Raw genomic sequence first — 19,358 nt, 5'->3', positions numbered from 1 at the left:
TTCCTGGTCCGTCGGACGCTAGGACCTTCTACGGGCCCTCTTGGCTTTGCTTCCCCTTTATACAGCTGCTCTGATTGGCTGCCTCTGTTCCTCCGGCCACGCTCACAACCCCAGCGGTCCTCCTCCCTTCTTCTCTGTTGGTCTTGATCTTCCTCTGAGTTTCTCCTCCTTTCATCCCACTCTCCATCAGAGGCCTTACGGAAGCTCTCTCGTCCTCTCTTTCCGTCTCCTTCTCTACGTCACGTTTGAGGTTGCAGGTTTTTACGGTGTCGGTGAGCTCCACACTGGGAGATTTGATTTGGGGCACGTCCATCTCTTTATCAGACATACTCCTCTCTTCCTTTCTTGTTTTCCTCTCTTTCCCCTCTTCCTCCTCCTCCTCCTCCTTCCTCCTCCTCTTCTCAGATTTGGTGTCTGGAGCTTTGCCAGAGGCTCTCTCCTGCTCTCTACCCAGCCTGTTGTCAGCCTCTCTCCTGGGCTTGGCCTCTCTCCCTGAGCCCCTGTCCTGCCGAACCCCTGTATCTCTCTTCCCTCTCTGCTCCTCCTTGGCTGGTCTGGAATGGTCCAGGTCTGTTCTGACAGGTTTAAACTGGTTTGGGTCGGGTTCTAACTGGTTTAAACTGGTCTGGGTCGGTTCTAACTGTGTTGAACTGGTTTAGGTCGGTTCTGAACGGTTTAAACTGGTCTGGGTCGGTTCTAACTGGTTTAAACTGGTTTAGGTCAGTTCTAACTGTGTTGAACTGGTCTGGGTCGGTTCTAACTGGTTTAAACTGGTCTGGGCCGGTTCTAACTGGTTTAAACTGGTTTAGGTCAGTTCTAACTGTGTTGAACTGGTCTGGGTCGGTTCTGACAGGTTTAAACCGGTTTGGGTCAGTTCTAACCGGTTTGAATGAGTCTGGGTGGATTTGAACTGTGTTGAACTGGTCTGGGTCGGTTCTGACAGGTTTAAACTGGTTTGGGTCAGTTCTAACCGGTTTGAATGAGTCTGGGTGGGGTTTAGGAGGAGGTCGTTTGGGAGCTGATGCTAAAGGTGCAGGGGATATGAGTTCTACCTCTCTTTGGGGGGAAGTGGAAGTGTCTGGTTGGAAGGGAATGGATTCATCTTTAACCCGTTTGACTGACGGTTCTGTTAGAGAAGTCTCTTGGTAGGCCGTTCTGGCTGGGGTGGTCTTATCCCGGGCTGTACCGGTCTTGTCCTGGTCCGTCTCTACGTCTCTATCTCTTGCGGTCTTCCAGCTCTTGGACGATGAGTCTTTCCTCGCTGCTCTGGAATCCGGTCTGCGTTTATACACCTTGTCACTCTTTCGCCTCACTTCCTTCTCCTTAACGTCCCTGGTCCACCTGTCAGCTTTGTCCGGGGGGACTAAGTCTGAGGAGTCGCTGTCTATTGGCTCGTCCCGTACGGGGGTGGAGTCATCATGGCTTGACGAACCAACGGGAGTACTCCTGGTTCTCTTCTTCTTCTCCTCCTCTTCTTTCCGAGCGTCGTCCGTAGAGTCCGATGCACTGAAGGACTCCTCTTCCTCTTTCCCTTGCTCAGTCTTCCTCCTCTTCCTGTGCTTCTGCTCTTTCAGGTCGGAGGTCGCGGCGGCGCTCGACGACGGATCTCTGTCACCCTTAGCGACCTTCAACGGCGTCTGAGGATCCTGATTGGCTGACCGGGTCACCGGCAGATTACCAAACTGCTCGGCACACTTCTCCTGGTAAGTCATTGGCTGGTTCCTGCCCCTGGGGGAAGGGTTTGAGGAGGGAGGGGGATAGTCTTCACCTCGCCTCCTCTCACGGCTGAAGGGGGAAGATCCACGACCCAGGCGGTGTCGAGGGGAGGGGTAAAAGTCAGAGGGTGGAGGAGGGTTGAAGGGGTCTCTGTCTCGTCCGGCTGGGGGTGGCACCGGGGTGAAACTAAAGGCGGGTCGGCCCCTGTAGGGAGGGGGGGTTATTGGGAGGAGGAGGGTCGTGGGAGTTGTAGTTTTTGAAGTATTTCGTACCATTCTCTGTACTCCTTCTCCCACTCCCGGTACCTCTCCCTCTCGTACGGGTCATTGTGCTCTGGACCACGGTCGTACGCCGCCGGCTCCCGATCCCTCTCCCGGATCCGGCCCGGGTATTTCCTCTCACCTTCCGGTGGAGGCCCAGCGACGACAGGTTTCCTGGAGCTTGGGGGTGGAGGAGTGTGGGTTCGGTACCCACCTTGGCCAGGTGATTTAGAGCGTGACCGGTAACCTCGTCCCCGTCCTCTACCCCGTCCCGCACCGTCTCGGTCCCTGAAAGGCGGCGGCGAGCGCGATCGGCGGTAGCCACGGAACGGGAGCGGTAGCCGCGAGGTCGTCCGCGGCGGCGGAGTACGGAGAGGAGCGGGAGTAAGACCTGGAACGGGATCTGGAACGGGACCTGGAACGGGATCTGGAACGACTGGAGGAACGGGAGTATGAACGAAAGCGGGAACGGGATTTGGAGTAGGATGAGCTACTGTAGGAAGACCTGGACCTGGAGAGAGAGAGAGAGAGAGAGAGAGAGAGAGAAAGAGAGAGAGAGAAATGGACAGATGGAGAGGGAGAGAAAAAGAGAGAGAGATGGACAGATGGAGAGGGGAGAGAGAGATGGACAGATGGAGAGGGAGAGAGAGAGAGAGGTGGGGAAGAGATTAAGTGTGAGTAGTATACAATACTATTGTGAGTATATAATACTACTACGCAGGTATAGAATACTATTATACAAGTATTATAGGAGTATTTTATTACAGTTATGAGTACTATGTGAAAATTGCATAGGTATTAAACGAGTATTATCTTTCTGTATTATATGAGTATTATACCTGGAATAAGAGCGTCTCTCTCTCCTTCTGTATTATATGAGTATTATACCTGGAATAAGAGCGTCTCCTCTCCTTCTGTATTATATGAGTATAATACCTGGAATAAGAGCGTCTCCTCTCCTTCTGTATTATATGAGTATTATACCAGGAATAAGAGCATCTCCTCTCCTTCTGTATTATATGAGTATAATACCTGGAATAAGAGCGTCTCCTCTCCTTCTGGATCTTTCTGTATTATATGAGTATTATACCTGGAATAAGAGCGTCTCCTCTCCTTCTGTATTATATGAGTATTATACCTGGAATAAGAGCGTCTCCTCTCCTTCTGTATTATATGAGTATTATACCTGGAATAAGAGTGTCTCCTCACCTTCTGGATCTTTCTGTATTATATGAGTATTATACCTGGAATAAGAGCGTCTCCTCTCCTTCTGTATTATATGAGTATTATACCTGGAATAAGAGCGTCTCCTCTCCTTCTGTATTATATGAGTATTATACCTGGAATAAGAGCGTCTCCTCTCCTTCCGTATTATATGAGTATTATACCTGGAATAAGAGCGTCTCCTCTCCTTCTGTATTATATGAGTATTATACCTGGAATAAGAGTGTCTCCTCTCCTTCTGTATTATATGAGTATTATACCTGGAATAAGAGCGTCTCCTCTCCTTCTGTATTATATGAGTATTATACCTGGAATAAGAGCGTCTCCTCTCCTTCTGTATTATATGAGTATAATACCTGGAATAAGAGCGTCTCCTCTCCTTCTGTATTATATGAGTATTATACCAGGAATAAGAGCATCTCCTCTCCTTCTGTATTATATGAGTATAATACCTGGAATAAGAGCGTCTCCTCTCCTTCTGGATCTTTCTGTATTATATGAGTATTATACCTGGAATAAGAGCGTCTCCTCTCCTTCTGTATTATATGAGTATTATACCTGGAATAAGAGCGTCTCCTCTCCTTCTGTATTATATGAGTATTATACCTGGAATAAGAGTGTCTCCTCACCTTCTGGATCTTTCTGTATTATATGAGTATTATACCTGGAATAAGAGCGTCTCCTCTCCTTCTGTATTATATGAGTATTATACCTGGAATAAGAGCGTCTCCTCTCCTTCTGTATTATATGAGTATTATACCTGGAATAAGAGCGTCTCCTCTCCTTCCGTATTATATGAGTATTATACCTGGAATAAGAGTGTCTCCTCTCCTTCTGTATTATATGAGTATTATACCTGGAATAAGAGTGTCTCCTCTCCTTCTGTATTATATGAGTATTATACCTGGAATAAGAGCGTCTCCTCTCCTTCTGTATTATATGAGTATTATACCTGGAATAAGAGCGTCTCCTCTCCTTCTGGATCTTTCTGTATTATATGAGTATTATACCTGGAATAAGAGCATCTCCTCTCCTTCTGGATCTTTCTGTATTATATGAGTATTATACCTGGAATAAGAGCGTCTCCTCTCCTTCTGGATCTTTCTGTATTATATGAGTATAATACCTGGAATAAGAGCGTTTCCTCTCATTCTGTATTATATGAGTATTATACCTGGAATAAGAGCGTCTCCTCTCCTTCTGTATTATATGAGTATTATACCTGGAATAAGAGCGTCTCCTCTCCTTCTGTATTATATGAGTATTATACCTGGAATAAGAGTGTTTCCTCTCATTCTGTATTATATGAGTATTATACCTGGAATAAGAGCGTCTCCTCTCCTTCTGGATCTTTCTGTACTCTAGCAGCTCTTTGGCGAAGTCGTTCGTGAACTCATCCAGCTTGGACTTTTCCCGGTTACCGTAGCGACAGTGGGAGCTGGGGGTGGGGGGGACGACAGGAAGAAAGAGGAACATATTTGGACAACAGTAGGAGAGAGTAAGACGAGAGAGAAGCAATACCGCAAAAAAGTTTAAACGAGCGTTCAAAAAAAAAAGTTTTCCTTGGTTTCCGTTTTGAAACGATAAAACTAGAGCGATCGAAACAGACTTGGCCTGAGACTTTAGTTCAGCGGGCTAACAGTCAGTCCATCAGAACAGAGGAAGACCACCCACTAAACAGGCAGAATGTCAGTCTACTCACTTATCCTTCAGTCTCTTCTGTTGTCTGTAGAACTCATCCTTGGACAGGAAGGAAGAGGGGATTGGCTTCCCGGTGAGGGGGGGGCTGGGTGTTGGGGGCGCCCAGGGGGGTTGGTGACTCCTGGGGTGGGGGTGTAGCCAGGAGGGGGCAGGGAGAAGCTGGAGGGGGCTGTTGCCCGGGGGAAGTGGGGAGGCGGGTAGTGGGGGGTATGACACCTGGCGGATGGGGGAGAGGGAGGAGAAAATGGAGGGAGGGTTGTAGAGAGGGGGTGGCACGTTGGAGGGCGGCAGAGGCTGGGAGGGAGGGGCGCGGTCGCTATGGTTCCTGCCACGACCTGAGGGGCTGGAGAGAGACAGGAACAGGACGTGACATCATTAGTCAGGTGAGGCAAGAGATGACTGAGCAAAGGCAGGTAACACAGAGATAAAACACACACACCTGTATCTGTCCCAATGGACTGGTCCTTCAGGAAGTCTGGGAGGATTGGACCTGGGTGGAGGACCTGTCGTTTAGGAGGAGAACAACACCGTTAACTTCTTTGGGATAGGGGGCAGTATTTTCACGGCCGGATAAAAAAAAACGTACCCGATTTAATCTGGTTATTACTCCTGCCCAGAAACTAGAATATGCATATAATTAGTAGATTTGGATAGAAAACACTCTAAAGTTTCTAAAACTGTTTTAATGGTGTCTGTGAGTATAACAGAACTCATATGGCAGGCAAAAAACCTGAGAAGATTCTGTACAGGAAGTGCCCTGTCTGACCATTTGTTGTCCTTCTGTTGCATCTCTATCGAAAATACAGCATCTGTGCTGTAACGTGACACTTTCTAAGGCTTCCATTGGCTCTCTAAAGCCGCCAGAAAGTGGAATGGGGTGTCTGCTGTCTCTGGGCAAAGAACAGCAGCAGAGTTTGTAAGTGGTCAGCCTGGGGACAGTGAGACTGGAGATGCGCGTTCACGAGACTTCAATTTTTTTCTTTCAGTCTTTGAATGAATAACAACGTTGCCCGGTTGGAATATTATCGCTATTTTACGAGAAAAATAGCATAACAATTGATTTTAAACAGCGTTTGACATGCTTCTAAGTACGGTAATGGAATATTTTGAATTTTTTTGTCACGAAATGCGCTCGCTGTTACCCTTCGGATAGTCCTATAATTAGGGGTGTGTTTTGTCATGGGGATTTTGTGGGAGATTGTGTGTATAGCTTTGTGCCAGCCTGTTATTCGTCGTTGTGTTTTTTTTGGTTGTTTTGTCCATAATAAAAAGAGGAGGACATATTCCTGCAGCGTTTTGGTCCACTCGACCCTACGACAACCGTGACAGGGAGTGCATTCTGACGAAGAACAGCAAAGGTAATCCAATTTTTCTAATATATAAATACTGAGTTTAGTGAGCACCAAACTTGGTGGGTGTCAAAATAGCTAGCCATGATGGCTGAGCTATGTACTCAGAATATTGCAAAATGTGCTTTCGCCAAAAGCGATTTTAAAATCGGACATAGCGATTGCATAAAGGAGTTCTCTATCTATTATTCTTAAAGTAATTATGTTTTTGTGAACGTTTATCGTGAGTAATTTAGTAAATTCACCGGAAGTTTGCGGTGGGAATGCTAGTTCTGAACGTCACATGCTAATGTAAAAAGCTGTTTTTTTATATAAATATGAACTTGATTGAACAAAACATGCATGTATTGTATAACATAATGTCCTAGGTGTGTCATCTGATGAAGATCATCAAAGGTTAGTGCTGCATTTAGCTGTGGTTTGGTTTTTGTGACATATATGCTAGCTTGAAAATAGCTGTGTGAATATTTTTGGATGGGTACTCTCCTGACATAATCTAATGTTTTGCTTTCGCTGTAAAGCCTTTTTGAAATCGGACAATGTGGTTCGATTAACGAGAGTCTTATCTTTAAAATGGTGTAAAATAGTTGATTGTTTGAGAAAATTGAATTGTGGTAATTTTAGTTGGTTTTTGTATTTCGCGCCGTGCGATGCCATTGGCTGTTGGCCAGGCAGAACGTCTGTCCTCAACAGGTTAGTGTGAATTGGAGGAGGGGGGGGTTACCTGTCCTCTGCAGGGAGGAGTGACCGTCAGACTGGGGTTGACCCATCACTGGAACACGATATCCCTATAGACAACAACACACACACACTCTGGTAGCAACAACAACGTGACGTCTGATATTACAGACCCGATCCATTTGGAAGGTGTGTGTGTGTGTGTGTGTGTGTGTGTGTGTGTGTGTGTGTGTGTGTGTGTGTGTGTGTGTTTTTTTTTTTGTTCACCTTGGCTAGAGGGGGTCGGCTGAGACCACCACAGACTGAACTCCTCCACTCTCTGGCTCTCTGGAAAAACAGACATGTAGCATCGTTACTAAAACCTTACCTCAACCTCACAGACACCTCTGTTTCACTGGCTGTGTCTATGAGAGAGAGAGACAGAGAGAGGGAGACAGAGAGAGAGAGGGAGAGAGAGAACGAGACAGAAAGAAAGAAGGAGAGAGAAAGAAAGAGAAAGAGCCATTTTAAGAGAGAGAATCTTACTTTGTTATAATAAGCGTGTTGTTGTGATTGGTTGGGTGCTGGGGGGAGGGCCCCGTTGAGTTATAGGAGGAGCCAGCAGCCATGTGGGAGGAGTTATTATGGTTCCCGACTCTACGGTGTAAATAACACAATAGACGTGAGAGGAAAATGTCACCCAGACACCTGGGGGGTTATTCAGCATTTAACACTAGTGACAACTACATTTATCTTACCTGAGGGGCGGGCCAACCTGCTGCTGCTGCTGAGCCAATGGTGGCGTGTCTAAGGCTGGAGGGCGGGGCATGAGAGGGTCCTGCTGGCTCCTGATAGGCTGGAGCGGGCACTGAGGGCGGGATTGAGGCTGGAGAGGAGGGGTGGGGACGACGGGGGGCTGGGCTACTCTCGTCATCATGCGGTTGGTGTAACCGGTCTCGTTCTTAAAGTTATTTACCGCCTAGGGAGGGAGAGGTGAGGAGAGGAGGGGAGGGGGAAAAGGAGAGGGAGAGAAGAGGGAGAGAAGAGGGAGAGAAGAGGGAGAGAAGAGGGAGAGAAGAGGGAGAGAAGAGGGAGAGAAGAGGGAGAGAAGAGGGAGGGAAGAGGGAGAGGGAGAGGAGGGGAGGGGAGGCGAGGGAGGGGAGAGGGAGGGAGAGGGAGGGAGAGGGAGGAGAGGGAGGGAAGAGGGAGGGAGAGGGAAGGAGAGGAATTCAACATATTTCTACAGTATGTTACTAATGAATTCAACATATTTCTACAGTATATTACTAATGAATTCAACATATTTCTACAGTATATTACTAATGAATTCAACATATTTCTACAGTATATTACTAATGAATTCAACATATTTCTACAGTATATTACTAATGAATTCAACATATTTCTACAGTATGTTACTAATGAATTCAACATATTTCTACAGTATGTTACTAATGAATTCAACATATTTCTACAGTATATTACTAATGAATTCAACATATTTCTACAGTATGTTACTAATGAATTCAACATATTTCTACAGTATATTACTAATGAATTCAACATATTTCTACAGTATGTTACTAATGAATTCAACATATTTCTACAGTATATTACTAATGAATTCAACATATTTCTACAGTATATTACTAATGAATTCAACATATTTCTACAGTATGTTACTAATGAATTCAACATATTTCTACAGTATATTACTAATGAATTCAACATATTTCTACAGTATGTTACTAATGAATTCAACATATTTCTACAGTATATTACTAATGAATTCAACATATTTCTACAGTATATTACTAATGAATTCAACATATTTCTACAGTATATTACTAATGAATTCAACATATTTCTACAGTATGTTACTAATGAATTCAACATATTTCTACAGTATATTACTAATGAATTCAACATATTTCTACAGTATATTACTAATGAATTCAACATATTTCTACAGTATATTACTAATGAATTCAACATATTTCTATAGTATATTACTAATGAATTCAACATATTTCTATAGTATGTTACATGAACAGTATGTCATTTTATTTTATTTTTATAGAATCTTTTTTTAACAGTACATAGTATTGAATATACAGTGCGGTCGAAAGTATTCAGACCCCAGCCTTATTCTAAAATGGATTAAAAAAGTTCGCTCAATCTACACACAACACCCCATAATGACATCGCAACACCCCATAATGACATCGCAACACCCCATAATGACATCGCAACACCCCATAATGACATCGCAACACCCCATAATGACATCGCAACACCCCATAATGACAAAGTGAAAACAGGTTTTAATAAATGTTAGCAAATTTTGCTATGAGAGTTGAAATTGAGCTCAGGTGCTTCCTGTTTCCATAGATCGTCCTTGAGATGTTTCTACAACTTGATTGGAGTCCCCCTGTGGTAAATTAAATTGATTGGACATGATTTGGAAAGGCACACACCTGTCTATATAAGGTCCCACAGTTGACAGTGCATGTCAGAGCAAAAACCAAGCCACGAGGTTGAAGAAATTGTCCGTAGAGCTCAGAGACAGGATTGTGTCGAGGCACAGATCTGGGGAAGGGTACCAAAACATTTATACAGTATTGAAGGTCCCCAAGAACACAGTGGCCTCCATCATTCTGAAATGGAAGAAGTTTTGAACCACCAAGACTCTTCCTAGAGCTGGCCGCCCGGCCAAACAAGATTCTCTGGTCTGTTTTAACCAAGATTGAACTCCTTGGCAAGAATTCCAAGCATCATGTCTGGAAGAAACCTGGCACCATCCCTACGGTGAAGCATGGTGGTGGCAGCATCATGCTGTGGGGATGTTTTTCAGCGGCAGGAACTGGGAGACTAGTCAGGATCGAGGGAAAGACGAACGGAGCAAAGTACAGAGAGATCCTTGATGAAAACCTGCTTCAGAGCGCTCCGCACCTCAGACTGGGGTGACGCTTTACCTTCCAACAGGACACCGACCCTAAGCACACAGCCAAGACAACGCAGGAGTGGCTTCAGGACACGTCTCTGAATGTTCTTGAGTGGCCCAGCCAGAGCCCGGACTTGAACCCGATCAAACATCTCTGGAGAGACCTGAAAATAGCTGTGCAGCGACGCTCCCCATCCAACCTGACAGAGCTTGAGAGGATCTACAGAGAAGAATGGGAGAAACTCCCCAAATACAGTTGTGCCAAGCTTGTAGCGTCATACCAAAGAAGACTCAAGGCTGTAATCACTGCCAAAGGTGCTTTAACAAAGTACTGAGTAAAGGGTCTGAATACTTATGTAAATGTCATATTTAATTTTTTTATTTATTTATTCTTAATACATTTTCCAAAATCTCAAAATCTGTTTTTACTTTGTCATTATGGGGCATTGTGATGTCATTATGGGTCATTGTGATGTCATTATGGCCATTGTGTGTAGATTTAATCCATTTTAGAATAAGGCTGTAAAGTAACAAAATGTGGGAAAAGTCAAGGGGTCTGAATACTTTCTGAAGACACTATATATTGTAGAAAATATTTCCTCCACGTTATCTCACTAAATAAAGCCCAGGGTTGAGCAGGCGGTGCCGAGAGAGTTTTACCTGGCGTAGGAACTTATTGGCTATGAGGGCGTCAGGGGAGACATTCGATTGGCTACAGGTGGGACAAACATGTTCCTCTGACTCCAGCAGAGACGTACGGATACCTGAGGAGAGGAGACAGCGTCAGTCACTATGGATACCTGAGGAGAGGAGACAGCATCAGTCACTACGGATACCTGAGGAGACAGCATCAGTCACTATGGATACCTGAGGAGAGGAGACAGCATCAGTCACTACGGATACCTGAGGAGAGGAGACAGCATCAGTCACTACGGATACCTGAGGAGACAGCATCAGTCACTAGGGATACCTGAGGAGACAGCATCAGTCACTACGGATACCTGAGGAGACAGCATCAGTCACTAGGGATACCTGAGGAGACAGCATCAGTCACTAGGGATACCTGAGGAGACAGCATCAGTCACTAGGGATACCTGAGGAGACAGCATCAGTCACTAGGGATACCTGAGGAGACAGCATCAGTCACTAGGGATACCTGAGGAGACAGCATCAGTCACTAGGGATACCTGAGGAGAGGAGAGTGGTGTGTGTTTGTTGACTCACAGTCGTCGCAGTAGGAGTTGCCGCAGCAGGGTATGACCACAGCGTCAGTCATCAGGTCTTTACACAGCAGACAGAGCAGCTCATCAGGGACCGGGTCCTCGTCCTCCTCGGAACTGGACTGGTCCCTGGGGACGAACGGAGGCCTCTCCTTCTTACCTAAAGCGTAGGCCTCACTGTGGAGGACACACACACACACAGGTTTACGGGTTAGACGTCAGGGGTTAAAGGTCAGACTAACCTTAACCTTTCTAAAGCTCATGTCTGAGGTGATGACTCAAATCTCTGACCACTTTAATAATAAAAAAATCGGATGTAATTAAATGTATCACTAGTCACTTTAAACAATTCCACTTTATATAATGTTTTCATACCCTACATTACTCATCTCATATGTAAATACTGTACTCTATACCATCTACTGCATCTTGCCTATGCCGTTCGGCCATCGCTCATCCATATATTTATATGTACATATTCTTATTCATTCCTTTACCCTTGTGTGTATAAGGTAGTTGTTGTGAAATTGTTAGGTTATATTACTGTTTAGATATTACTGCACGGTCGGAACTAGAAGCACAAGCATTTCACTACACTCACATTAACACCTGCTGACCATGTGACTGTGACCAATAAGATTTGATTTGACTAGGCTTTATGATTCTGATGAAAATACGCTCTTTCTATAGTAGGGACGGAGTTCTCCCCTCGTCCACGTGGAAGTCAGGGGGGACGGGGGTCAGAGGTCAACAGTAACTCACGCGTCTATAGTAGGGACGGCGTAGCGGCCGGTGTTGGTCAGCAGTAACTCACGCGTCTACAGTAGGGACGGCGTAGCGGCCGGTGTTGGTCAGCAGTAACTCACGCGTCTACAGTAGGGACGGCGTAGCGGCCGGTGTTGGTCAGCAGTAACTCACGCGTCTATAGTAGGGACGGCGTAGCGGCCGGTGTTGGTCAGCAGTAACTCACGCGTCTATAGTAGGGACGGCGTAGCGGCCGGTGTTGGTCAGCAGTAACTCACGCGTCTATAGTAGGGACGGCGTAGCGGCCGGTGTTGGTCAGCAGTAACTCACGCGTCTATAGTAGGGACGGCGTAGCGGCCGGTGTTGGTCAGCAGTAACTCACGCGTCTATAGTAGGGACGGCGTAGCGGCCGGTGTTGGTCAGCAGTAACTCACGCGTCTATAGTAGGGACGGCGTAGCGGCCGGTGTTGGTCAGCAGTAACTCACGCGTCTATAGTAGGGACGGCGTAGCGGCCGGTGTTGGTCAGCAGTAACTCACGCGTCTATAGTAGGGACGGCGTAGCGGCCGGTGTTGGTCAACAGTAACTCACGCGTCTATAGTAGGGACGGCGTAGCGGCCGGTGTTGGTCAACAGTAACTCACGCGTCTACAGTAGGGACGGCGTAGCGGCCGGTGTTGGTCAGCAGTAACTCACGCGTCTACAGTAGGGACGGCGTAGCGGCGGTGTTGGTCAACAGTAACTCACGCGTCTACAGTAGGGACGGCGTAGCGGCCGGTGTTGGTCAACAGTAACTCACGCGTCTACAGTAGGGACGGCGTAGCGGCCGGTGTTGGTCAGCAGTAACTCACGCGTCTACAGTAGGGACGGCGTAGCGGCGGTGTTGGTCAGCAGTAACTCACGCGTCTATAGTAGGGACGGCGTAGCGGCCGGTGTTGGTCAGCAGTAACTCACGCGTCTATAGTAGGGACGGCGTAGCGGCCGGTGTTGGTCAGCAGTAACTCACGCGTCTATAGTAGGGACGGCGTAGCGGCCGGTGTTGGTCAGCAGTAACTCACGCGTCTATAGTAGGGACGGCGTAGCGGCCGGTGTTGGTCAGCAGTAACTCACGCGTCTATAGTAGGGACGGCGTAGCGGCCGGTGTTGGTCAGCAGTAACTCACGCGTCTATAGTAGGGACGGCGTAGCGGCGGTGTTGGTCAGCAGTAACTCACGCGTCTATAGTAGGGACGGCGTAGCGGCCGGTGTTGGTCAGCAGTAACTCACGCGTCTATAGTAGGGACGGCGTAGCGGCCGGTGTTGGTCAGCAGTAACTCACGCGTCTATAGTAGGGACGGCGTAGCGGCCGGTGTTGGTCAGCAGTAACTCACGCGTCTATAGTAGGGACGGCGTAGCGGCCGGTGTTGGTCAGCAGTAACTCACGCGTCTATAGTAGGGACGGCGTAGCGGCCGGTGTTGGTCAGCAGTAACTCACGCGTCTATAGTAGGGACGGCGTAGCGGCCGGTGTTGGTCAGCAGTAACTCACGCGTCTATAGTAGGGACGGCGTAGCGGCCGGTGTTGGTCAGCAGTAACTCACGCGTCTATAGTAGGGACGGCGTGAGCGGCCGGTGTTGGTCAGCAGTAACTCACGCGTCTATAGTAGGGACGGCGTAGCGGCGGTGTTGGTCAGCAGTAACTCACGCGTCTATAGTAGGGACGGCGTAGCGGCCGGTGTTGGTCAACAGTAACTCACGCGTCTATAGTAGGGACGGCGTAGCGGCGGTGTTGGTCAGCAGTAACTCACGCGTCTATAGTAGGGACGGCGTAGCGGCGGTGTTGGTCAGCAGTAACTCACGCGTCTATAGTAGGGACGGCGTAGCGGCGGGTGTTGGTCAGCAGTAACTCACGCGTCTATAGTAGGGACGGCGTAGCGGCGGTGTTGGTCAGCAGTAACTCACGCGTCTATAGTAGGGACGGCGTAGCGGCCGGTGTTGGTCAGCAGTAACTCACGCGTCTATAGTAGGGACGGCGTAGCGGCCGGTGTTGGTCAGCAGTAACTCACGCGTCTATAGTAGGGACGGCGTAGCGGCCGGTGTTGGTCAGCAGTAACTCACGCGTCTATAGTAGGGACGGCGTAGCGGCCGGTGTTGGTCAGCAGTAACTCACGCGTCTATAGTAGGGACGGCGTAGCGGCCGGTGTTGGTCAGCAGTAACTCACGCGTCTATAGTAGGGACGGCGTAGCGGCCGGTGTTGGTCAGCAGTAACTCACGCGTCTATAGTAGGGACGGCGTAGCGGCCGGTGTTGGTCAGCAGTAACTCACGCGTCTATAGTAGGGACGGCGTAGCGGCCGGTGTTGGTCAGCAGTAACTCACGCGTCTATAGTAGGGACGGCGTAGCGGCGGTGTTGGTCAGCAGTAACTCACGCGTCTATAGTAGGGACGGCGTAGCGGCCGGTGTTGGTCAGCAGTAACTCACGCGTCTATAGTAGGGACGGCGTAGCGGCCGGTGTTGGTCAGCAGTAACTCACGCGTCTATAGTAGGGACGGCGTAGCGGCCGGTGTTGGTCAGCAGTAACTCACGCGTCTATAGTAGGGACGGCGTAGCGGCCGGTGTTGGTCAACAGTAACTCACGCGTCTATAGTAGGGACGGCGTAGCGGCCGGTGTTGGTCAGCAGTAACTCACGCGTCTATAGTAGGGACGGCGTAGCGGCCGGTGTTGGTCAGCAGTAACTCACGCGTCTATAGTAGGGACGGCGTAGCGGCCGGTGTTGGTCAGCAGTAACTCACGCGTCTATAGTAGGGACGGCGTAGCGGCCGGTGTTGGTCAGCAGTAACTCACGCGTCTATAGTAGGGACGGCGTAGCGGCCGGTGTTGGTCAGCAGTAACTCACGCGTCTATAGTAGGGACGGCGTAGCGGCCGGTGTTGGTCAGCAGTAACTCACGCGTCTATAGTAGGGACGGCGTAGCGGCGGTGTTGGTCAGCAGTAACTCACGCGTCTATAGTAGGGACGGCGTAGCGGCCGGTGTTGGTCAGCAGTAACTCACGCGTCTATAGTAGGGACGGCGTAGCGGCCGGTGTTGGTCAGCAGTAACTCACGCGTCTATAGTAGGGACGGCGTAGCGGCCGGTGTTGGTCAGCAGTAACTCACGCGTCTATAGTAGGGACGGCGTAGCGGCCGGTGTTGGTCAGCAGTAACTCACGCGTCTATAGTAGGGACGGCGTAGCGGCCGGTGTTGGTCAGCAGTAACTCACGCGTCTATAGTAGGGACGGCGTAGCGGCGGTGTTGGTCAACAGTAACTCACGCGTCTATAGTAGGGACGGCGTAGCGGCGGTGTTGGTCAGCAGTAACTCACGCGTCTATAGTAGGGACGGCGTAGCGGCCGGTGTTGGTCAACAGTAACTCACGCGTCTATAGTAGGGACGGCGTAGCGGCCGGTGTTGGTCAACAGTAACTCACGCGTCTATAGTAGGGACGGCGTAGCGGCCGGTGTTGGTCAACAGTAACTCACGCGTCTATAGTAGGGACGGCGTAGCGGCCGGTGTTGGTCAACAGTAACTCACGCGTCTATAGTAGGGACGGCGTAGCGGCCGGTGTTGGTCAGCAGTAACTCACGCGTCTATAGTAGGGACGGCGTAGCGGCCGGTGTTGGTCAGCAGTAACTCACGCGTCTATAGTAGGGACGGCGTAGCGGCCGGTGTTGGTCAGCAGTAACTCACGCGTCTATAGTAGGGACGGCGTAGCGGCCGGTGTTGGTCAACAGTAACTCACGCGTCTATAGTAGGGACGGCGTAGCGGCGGTGTTGGTCAACAGTAACTCACGCGTCTATAGTAGGGACGGCGTAGCGGCCGGTGTTGGTCAACAGTAACTCACGCGTCTATAGTAGGGACGGCGTAGCGGCCGGTGTTGGTCAGCAGTAACTCACGCGTCTATAGTAGGGACGGCGTAGCGGCCGGTGTTGGTCAGCAGTAACTCACGCGTCTATAGTAGGGACGGCGTAGCGGCCGGTGTTGGTCAGCAGTAACTCACGCGTCTATAGTAGGGACGGCGTAGCGGCCGGTGTTGGTCAGCAGTAACTCACGCGTCTATAGTAGGGACGGCGTAGCGGCCGGTGTTGGTCAGCAGTAACTCACGCGTCTATAGTAGGGACGGCGTAGCGGCCGGTGTTGGTCAACAGTAACTCACGCGTCTATAGTAGGGACGGCGTAGCGGCCGGTGTTGGTCAGCAGTAACTCACGCGTCTATAGTAGGGACGGCGTAGCGGCCGGTGTTGGTCAGCAGTAACTCACGCGTCTATAGTAGGGACGGCGTAGCGGCCGGTGTTGGTCAACAGTAACTCACGCGTCTATAGTAGGGACGGCGTAGCGGCCGGTGTTGGTCAACAGTAACTCACGCGTCTATAGTAGGGACGGCGTAGCGGCCGGTGTTGGTCAGCAGTAACTCACGCGTCTATAGTAGGGACGGCGTAGCGGCCGGTGTTGGTCAGCATGGCCCCCTTTATAGACGGGTCGTCCACCTCCTTCATGAAGGACCGGGGGATCCCGGTGCTCTTCTTGATCCTCTGGGGCGGCTCAAACCCTTTCTCCTTCTGACACACACACACACACTTACTGGGTTGTTCTGGACAACGATAACACACACACACACACACTTACTGGCTTGTTCTGGACAACGATAACACACACACACACACACTTACTGGCTTGCTCTGGACAACGATAACACACACACACACTGGGTTGCTATGGACAACGATGACACACACACACACTGGGTTGCCCTGGACAACGATAACACACAAACCAAGGTAGTGCTGTGTTACCCCGTTGGTAGGACAGTTCCTGATGTGGTGTCCGTTCTTCCCACAGCGATAACAGGTGTAGTTGGCTGGAGGGGGACCCGTCAACTTCTTCACATAACTAATAGCACGAATACAACATTAACACAACATTAATACAACATTAACACAGTTACATCCTGGTTCAGTTACAGGATAGAGCTGCTGCTGCTACATCCTGGTTCAGTTACAGGATAGAGCTGCTGCTACATCCTGGTTCAGTTACAGGATAGAGCTGCTGCAGTTACATCCTGGTTCAGTTACAGGATAGAGCTGCTGCTGCTACATCCTGGTTCAGTTACAGGATAGAGCTGCTGCAGTTACATCCTGGTTCAGTTACAGGATAGAGCTGCTGCAGTTACATCCTGGTTCAGTTACAGGATAGAGCTGCTGCAGTTACATCCTGGTTCAGTTACAGGATAGAGCTGCTGCAGTTACATCCTGGTTCAGTTACAGGATAGAGCTGCTGCAGTTACATCCTGGTTCAGTTACAGGATAGAGCTGCTGCAGTTACATCCTGGTTCAGTTACAGGATAGAGCTGCTGCAGTTACATCCTGGTTCAGTTACAGGATAGAGCTGCTGCAGTTACATCCTGGTTCAGTTACAGGATAGAGCTGCTGCAGTTACATCCTGGTTCAGTTACAGGATAGAGCTGCTGCAGTTACATCCTGGTTCAGTTACAGGATAGAGCTGCTGCAGTTACATCCTGGTTCAGTTACAGGATAGAGCTGCTGCAGTTACATCCTGGTTCAGTTACAGGATAGAGCTGCTGCAGTTACATCCTGGTTCAGTTACAGGATAGAGCTGCTGCAGTTACATCCTGGTTCAGTTACAGGATAGAGCTGCTGCAGTTACATCCTGGTTCAGTTACAGGATAGAGCTGCTGCAGTTACATCCTGGTTCAGTTACAGGATAGAGCTGCTGCAGTTACATCCTGGTTCAGTTACAGGATAGAGCTGCTGCAGTTACATCCTGGTTCAGTTACAGGATAGAGCTGCTGCAGTTACATCCTGGTTCAGTTACAGGATAGAGCTGCTGCAGTTACATCCTGGTTCAGTTACAGGATAGAGCTGCTGCAGTTACATCCTGGTTCAGTTACAGGATAGAGCTGCTGCAGTTACATCCTGGTTCAGTTACAGGATAGAGCTGCTGCAGTTACATCCTGGTTCAGTTACAGGATAGAGCTGCTGCAGTTACATCCTGGTTCAGTTACAGGATAGAGCTGCTGCAGTTACATCCTGGTTCAGTTACAGGATAGAGCTGCTGCAGTTACATCCTGGTTCAGTTACAGGATAGAGCTGCTGCAGTTACATCCTGGTTCAGTTACAGGATAGAGCTGCTGCAGTTACATCCTGGTTCAGTTACAGGATAGAGCTGCTGCAGTTACATCCTGGTTCAGTTACAGGATAGAGCTGCTGCAGTTACATCCTGGTTCAGTTACAGGATAGAGCTGCTGCTACATCCTGGTTCAGTTACAGGATAGAGCTGCTGTTACATCCTGGTTCAGTTACAGGATAGAGCTGCTGTTACATCCTGGTTCAGTTACAGGATAGAGCTGCTGCTACATCCTGGTTCAGTTACAGGATAGAGCTGCTGCTACATCCTGGTTCAGTTACAGGATAGAGCTGCTGCTACATCCTGGTTCAGTTACAGGATAGAGCTGCTGCAGTTACATCCTGGTTCAGTTACAGGATAGAGCTGCTGCTACATCCTGGTTCAGTTACAGGATAGAGCTGCTGCAGTTACATCCTGGTTCAGTTACAGGATAGAGCTGCTGCAGTTACATCCTGGTTCAGTTACAGGATAGAGCTGCTGCAGTTACATCCTGGTTCAGTTACAGGATAGAGCTGCTGCAGTTACATCCTGGTTCAGTTACAGGATAGAGCTGCTGCAGTTACATCCTGGTTCAGTTACAGGATAGAGCTGCTGCAGTTACATCCTGGTTCAGTTACAGGATAGAGCTGCTGCAGTTACATTCTGGTTCAGTTACAGGATAGAGCTGCTGTTACATCCTGGTTCAGTTACAGGATAGAGCTGCTGCTACATCCTGGTTCAGTTACAGGATAGAGCTGCTGCTACATCCTGGTTCAGTTACAGGATAGAGCTGCTGCTACATCCTGGTTCAGTTACAGGATAGAGCTGCTGCTACATCCTGGTTCAGTTACAGGATAGAGCTGCTGCAGTTACATCCTGGTTCAGTTACAGGATAGAGCTGCTGCTACATCCTGGTTCAGTTACAGGATAGAGCTGCAGTTACATCCTGGTTCAGTTACAGGATAGAGCTGCTGCAGTTACATCCTGGTTCAGTTACAGGATAGAGCTGCTGCTACATCCTGGTACTCACTGTATGGGGTCGTACTCAGACTGTGTGGTAATACTCACTGTATGGGGTCGTACTCGGACTGGGTGGTAATACTCACTGTATGGGGTCGTACTCGGACTGCGTGGTAATACTCACTGTATGGGGTCGTACTCGGACTGGGTGGTAATACTCACTGTATGGGGTCGTACTCGGACTGGGTGGTAATACTCACTGTATGGGGTCGTACTCGGACTGGGTGGTAATACTCACTGTATGGGGTCGTACTCGGACTGGGTGGTAATACTCACTGTATGGGGTCGTACTCGGACTGGGTGGTAATACTCACTGTATGGGGTCGTACTCGGACTGGGTGGTAATACTCACTGTATGGGGTCGTACTCGGACTGGGTGGTAATACTCA

At 48.9% G+C, this 19,358-nt stretch overlaps 1 protein-coding gene across 1 annotated transcript in view; it reads right to left on the bottom strand.

The window, feature by feature from the left end:
* The window catches only part of LOC106594963 (E3 ubiquitin-protein ligase RBBP6), a 96,589-nt gene that overhangs the window by 42,782 nt on the left and 34,449 nt on the right, over positions 1 to 19,358 (bottom strand). The window contains 15 exon segments of the mRNA XM_045716088.1: positions 33 to 650; positions 1,123 to 1,785; positions 1,904 to 1,984; positions 1,986 to 2,301; positions 2,304 to 2,342; positions 2,345 to 2,487; positions 4,519 to 4,638; positions 4,903 to 5,244; positions 7,202 to 7,255; positions 7,454 to 7,564; positions 7,666 to 7,886; positions 10,512 to 10,615; positions 11,076 to 11,248; positions 16,243 to 16,382; positions 16,620 to 16,716. Of these exon segments, the coding sequence (XP_045572044.1) occupies positions 33 to 650; positions 1,123 to 1,785; positions 1,904 to 1,984; positions 1,986 to 2,301; positions 2,304 to 2,342; positions 2,345 to 2,487; positions 4,519 to 4,638; positions 4,903 to 5,244; positions 7,202 to 7,255; positions 7,454 to 7,564; positions 7,666 to 7,886; positions 10,512 to 10,615; positions 11,076 to 11,248; positions 16,243 to 16,382; positions 16,620 to 16,716 (3,222 nt within the window).

Source organism: Salmo salar, chromosome ssa03 (genome assembly GCF_905237065.1).
Source record: "Salmo salar chromosome ssa03, Ssal_v3.1, whole genome shotgun sequence".
Lineage (NCBI taxonomy): Eukaryota > Metazoa > Chordata > Actinopteri > Salmoniformes > Salmonidae > Salmo > Salmo salar.
The sequence above is the reverse complement of the archived record's forward strand: the minus strand, read 5'-3'. Positions and strand labels throughout refer to the sequence as shown.